The sequence below is a fragment of the Rhinolophus sinicus genome, chromosome 14 (assembly GCF_057876585.1).
Source record: "Rhinolophus sinicus isolate RSI-liver-muscle chromosome 14, RSI-T2T, whole genome shotgun sequence".
Classification (NCBI taxonomy): domain Eukaryota; kingdom Metazoa; phylum Chordata; class Mammalia; order Chiroptera; family Rhinolophidae; genus Rhinolophus; species Rhinolophus sinicus.
Window position 1 is genome coordinate 40,538,819 of NC_142514.1, and position 6,000 is coordinate 40,544,818.

At 35.7% G+C, this 6,000-nt stretch overlaps 1 protein-coding gene across 1 annotated transcript in view; it reads left to right on the forward strand.

Moving 5' to 3' along the window:
- PRKAA2 (protein kinase AMP-activated catalytic subunit alpha 2) overlaps nt 1-5,357 on the forward strand; it is a 48,628-nt gene extending 43,271 nt beyond the window's left edge. The window contains exons 7-9 of the mRNA XM_074334766.2: nt 1,027-1,531; nt 2,961-3,087; nt 4,336-5,357. Of these exons, the coding sequence (XP_074190867.1) occupies nt 1,027-1,531; nt 2,961-3,087; nt 4,336-4,574 (871 nt within the window). The 3' untranslated portion in view covers nt 4,575-5,357. The remainder of the gene's footprint in view (nt 1-1,026; nt 1,532-2,960; nt 3,088-4,335) is intronic.
- The last annotated feature ends 643 nt before the right edge of the window (nt 5,358-6,000 follow it).

Below are 6,000 nucleotides of genomic sequence, written 5' to 3' on the forward strand. Positions count from 1 at the left end.
TCCAAAAGAGTTGGTGTTTTTTATTTTTTTTAAATGCAGGCATATCTATGAATATTTACCACATTAGAAATTAGAACTGAAAAAATTTTTAAATATATTTAATTAACTTGAAAATAATAATAAACCTAAATAACATCTTTTATGAAAAATAACCTTGTTTTCCCAAACGAAAATATTGGTGACAGCAGTGGCATTATTTTACAGTTTTCAAATCCTCTTAGTGTTTGGCTTAATCAGAGACAGCAGCTAGGTTCTCATATCTACTTCTTGATTCAGTCTGTTGCAATATGTTGTATTACTTGACATCTATGGACCAAATCTGACCTCATTCATGTAAGGGGTTGGAAAAGAGGAATATTTTAATAGCCTTTCAGATAGTTGAGGACATTTTATTTGATATTAAACCAAAGCTTAACATGTTAGTTATGTTATCAAATCAGAAAACATATCAATTAACCATTGTACTTTATTAAAACCCACTGGTCTGTTTTGCATTTTGAGTCGAACTTTTTTTTTAACCTATGTGTAAGTCTGCAATATCGTGCATTGATCATTTGGAAAATATTGGGTTATTGAGGTAGAGAGATTTTCCAAATGGTGACACATTTCATTATAACAATATCAAAAATCATATTCATTATAATCATCTCTACAAAGTTATCAGAAAAGTCTTTAAGTATTGGGAACCTGTCAAGCGCATGAAGACAGATATAAATTACACGTAGTTCTAAAATTTTGCTTGAAATCTTGGATTTTATTATTGGCATCAAATACTTCCAGTTTTTTCCTTTGAAGCGATAGGCTCATTTTATTTATTTTTAAGAAAATGTCAACGAAATACCCAAGTCTGAATAACCATCGTTACTCAAGCATAAGGGTTAATTAACTTACCCAGAGTCACGTAACTAGTAAGTGACTAGAGAGCAGATCTTGCCAATTCTGTGATGTTGTATTACCCCATGTCTAAATTATTTGGGACTTCCCAAAGCATGTTCTTACAATAGTGTATTGTGGTATTTTTCCTAGAGAACATGAATGGTTTAAACAAGATTTGCCCAGTTACTTATTTCCTGAAGACCCCTCCTATGATGCTAACGTCATTGATGATGAGGCTGTGAAAGAAGTGTGTGAAAAATTTGAGTGTACAGAATCAGAAGTCATGAACAGTTTATATAGTGGTGACCCTCAAGACCAGCTCGCAGTGGCTTATCATCTTATCATTGACAATCGGAGAATAATGAACCAAGCCAGTGAGTTCTACCTCGCCTCTAGTCCCCCAACTGGTTCTTTTATGGATGATAGTGCCATGCATATTCCCCCAGGCCTGAAACCTCATCCAGAAAGGATGCCACCTCTTATAGCAGACAGCCCTAAAGCAAGATGTCCATTGGATGCGCTGAATACAACTAAGCCCAAATCTTTAGCTGTAAAAAAAGCCAAGTGGCATCTTGGAATCCGAAGTCAAAGCAAACCATATGACATTATGGCTGAAGTTTACCGAGCTATGAAGCAACTGGATTTTGAATGGAAGGTAGGAAATTGTATATTAAGATCATTTGTAGAAGCCATTTCTTTAAATGTGGTAAGCTTCTCTGAGTTGCTGAGTTGATACTGTTATCAATAAAAGAGTTGTTTTTGATTTAGATATAAATCTAATAGTCTTGATGCTTCTGGCTGATAAACCCCATTCTTTGCAATAATGTACCATGTGCATTGAAAACAAAACGAATAAACCTCTTTAAGGAAGAAGAGTGTTGAATTTTTGAATTACAAAATAGCATTTTTGGCAGAGAAACAAAAAAGTAATCAACCTGAAATCACCAGAGAAAATAGTCTCCCTGTTTCAGCATTCATTATAGCAATACAAGGTTGTTCGTCTTAAAAGGTAGTATGTTTTACTTTTCTCTCTCATTTTTTAGGAAGGGTTTTCTTTTTTTCTCTTGTTTTCTCTTTGTCAGTAGCTGTAGCAGCTAGTGGTCAATACAAATTATACCATCAGGATATATTTATTCAGTCAACAAATACCTTTCTCTAAATTGAGAAAAATCTTTCTTATTTGGCTGGTGTTTTTAATCCTTAGTTAAGGTATATTTTTCTTACGCTTAGCTCACATTTTACTTTTTTTAATTGGTGCTCAAACTCATTTAAATTCTATTTGAGTATATGTTGTGGGGGAGCATTTTGTCATTTCAGGTTTTTCTGTAACACTTGTTTCCTTTCTTGAGAACTGTGAATGTATTTTTAAAGGTAGAAGAAAAACGTTCAAACGTACCATGTAAATGTTCACTTGATATGTTTGAATAAATCATTTTTATTATTATTTGTACATGAAATGCATGAATAAAATATTTTATTAAAACTGTTTAAAACAGTTGTATTTTCTGAAGCAGTTTGACTTAATTGAAAAAGGGATGTTAATATCTTTAAAATTCCTTACTGAAAAATTTTTGGAACTAGTTTGATAGCTATTTTGCAAACCCAGAATCTTCTTTATCTGAGCTGTAGTTGTCTTATATTCAAAAGGCAGGTATCTTTCTCACAGAGTGATTGTGATACTTAAATTTTGTGACAGTACCTGTTACAGTGCTTGATGCAAACCATTAAGGTGTTAATTGTCGTTTATCCCTCCTACTCCAGAGGTAAACTATTCAAGTTGAGGCTGGGCAACCAAAATTATTATTGATGCTTTAGAGTGAGGCATACCTAGAATGAAGGCTAGATGCTACACGAGCATAATCTGAGTTCCCTATAAATTTTAATTGCTACACACAAACAGTACTATTAGTGGTTAAATAAATACTAAACTACCATATAATATAAAACAAGGATCGATCAGTAATTTCTTCTCTATCGCACTTCTATCCATTATTTGTGTTGATAGTCTTTGCAATAAGAATAGGGAGATATTTTGTAGTTTGTTATTTTTAACATTTTTCCTTATGGAAGATTTCTTGTTGTAGGTAGTGAATGCATACCATCTTCGTGTAAGAAGAAAAAATCCAGTGACTGGGAATTATGTGAAAATGAGCTTACAACTTTACCTGGTTGACAATAGAAGCTATCTTTTGGACTTTAAAAGCATTGATGGTAAGCAAGCCATGCAGGCATGAGCTCTGAGGAGATAAAACTTGGTACTAGTTGACAAGATGTTAAAAATCATCTCAAAGATATGGTGGGTAGGTCTTATGTACTGGTTTTAAGTAATCTAGATTTAGTAAGTGAAATGAAACTGATCAAAGACATGCAGAATATCCCTAATCCAGCACCTCCCTAAAAAAAAGTGCTTCCTTGGCTTAAAAAAGTCATTTGAAGTATTGGCTGTGGGGCAAAAACAGGGAGGCGATTTTTACTTAAGGTATCTGATGTTGTCAGGTTGTCACATTCGTTTTCGTATTTTATTACTGTTAGCATTATATTATCTAAACTTCCCTGTTCATCAATTTCCCTCATCCTGGTTGGCCAAGGTGACCAAATAGGCCTCTCCTAGGATTTGGGTTGGATTTCAGTGCCCATGGCCATCCAGCAGCCAAAGGAGTCAGGGGAGGTGGTCCCGTCCAAGTACTTACTGTGCCAAGAGTCAAAGCTGGGTGAACCAGATGTGACTGATTCTGTTCAGAGACCCACAGGGGATAAAAAGAGAATAAACTGAGGGTCAGGTGCTGAATGGAACAAGAATAGAACTGAGTTCAGGTATAAGGAAGTTGATTTAAACAGAGCTTTTAAATTTTATTCTTGAACTACCGTCAACTATAGCAATGTTTATGTGGTCCCCAGACCTCCTTCATCAAAATTATAGCTCTTATTAAAATGAAGATTCTTATTAAAATGAACTGCCCCCAGACCTGCTAAATTAGAATCTCTGGAGATGGGCCCTGGGAAACTGGGAATCTGCTTTTCTAAAAGGATTTCCCTCCGCCTTCTCCCAGGCAATTTCATTGTGCACTGAAGGCTCAGAAACACTGTGTTGGTAACTTATTTTTATCCTAGTGATTATTTATTGATGTTCTATAAGAACATAAACCTTCAAGAATGTGCTTTCCTCACATACAGGAATGTAGGTTTGATTTCAAGGTTAATGCTGAATCCTATGTTGAGAAGGGTTTAGGGGTCATGTTTGTGTGGAAATGTTGTGATTAATTAGTGATGTCTTTTATGCTTGTGGGAGGGAAGAGGTATTGTCACCTTGCTCCTATGGCACTGAGCTATCACATTCATTGTTAAGTTGCCTTTGCTCAGAAATGTTTACTTACTGACTATTCTGAATGTAGCATCTTTATAGGAAGGGCTGGGTCCATACATCTTTCAGATCAATTGCTCTTCTCTGGTCCATTTTAGATGAGGTGGTGGAGCAGAGGTCAGGTTCCTCAACACCTCAGCGTTCCTGTTCTGCTGCTGGCTTACACCGACCGCGATCAAGTTTTGATTCTGTGACTGCGGAGAGCCATTCACTCTCTGGATCTCTCACTGGCTCCTTGACCGGAAGCATATTGTCTTCAGTTCCACCTCGCCTCGGGAGTCACACCATGGATTTTTTTGAAATGTGTGCCAGTCTGATCACTACTTTAGCCCGTTGATGACCTGTCCTTAGTTTATATCTTTCTGTAATTGCACTGTGAAAATCAGATCTATTCTTTAAATTATTGTTTTCCTTACGCATATCGCATACTCTGAAATGCTGATTGACAGACATGAATACGCCAGGGGACACTCAATGAAATTACTGAACAAAAAAGTCTGACATTTTATTTACCTGTATTTACAGAAATCTGTAGTTCTATTTTGTCTGTGGTGCATTCGCATAGGCAGAGTCTTTAGGAGGTGAACACTGATGAAGACTGTGAATTTAAAATTGTGAGTTCACTACAGATGATTACTACACCTTCACTGGGAACCCTCTCAATCAACGGGGGGTTTGACAATACCTTGCTTTACTTTTTAGTGTAGACAAATCCAGTTTACTTCCTATAAATTCCAGAGGCTATAAGCTGTGTTTATGCGCCCAATTCTGTAGCACAAGAAGACTAAAAAATACAACAACCATTCGTAAGATAGTATTTAAATGTTCAAATCTTAAAAGCCTGCCCGAGAATTTCAGAAGCCGAATTCTTCTAGTAGTTTTCTCCTGGTGTTTAATAGAAGGGCTGTGGTCCTGAAACAGATAACCACTATTTCCTGGTTCCTTAAAAATAGCTGTAACCAACCAACCAGAGGTTTTATCGTGAGATTTCTGTGAATAATATTTTAAGAGCTTTCAAGGTTCTACTCAGTATTGGAACAGCTGGAATTGCAACAACTTTTGTCTCTTTCATAAACTTACATCATTTTAAAACATGCCTTTGAAACTTACCTTTCTCAAATTCTTTTTTGGCTCTTATTTTTGTACTTCAGCAAGCATGATGAAACAGTTACATGAAAACAAAGCAAAATATCAACAGCCCCTTCCTTAAAAGGGAACTCTTAATTTTTGATCTCGTATTGTGTGTGGTGGTAGGGAGTATTTGTGTGTCTGTGTGTGACTGATGTTGCATCCCACATGTTTATTCTTCATCTGATGTTTAAGTTTATTAGCGTAGCCACCCCTTCCCTCACTTTCCCTAGTCACCAGTGTCTTTATTTATTGTGATCCTTAGTGGCTGATTGGGTTAGCTTTTAAATCTTTTCTAGTTGCCTTTTTGTGTTCTATATCTTGGTTGCTAGCCATCCAGTTTGAAAACACTGTTCTGGCCCTAAGGGCTTTTATGTACTTCCAAAGCTTGATAGGCTGTGACCTGCACTATTGAACCTCTTAGGGCAGGGAAGCTTTAAACATTAAAAAAAATTCTCTTGTATAAATATACAAGTTACTTTTGAAGGAAAATCAGTTTGTTTGTTTTGCTTTGTGTAGGTTTTGGGGTTTGTTTTGTAATCTTAAAGTACCTATATACAGCAGGGTAGATAATAGCTTATTGATTATATTTTGTTTTAGTAAAAGTATTTAATTTTTAAATTATTTGTAATTTA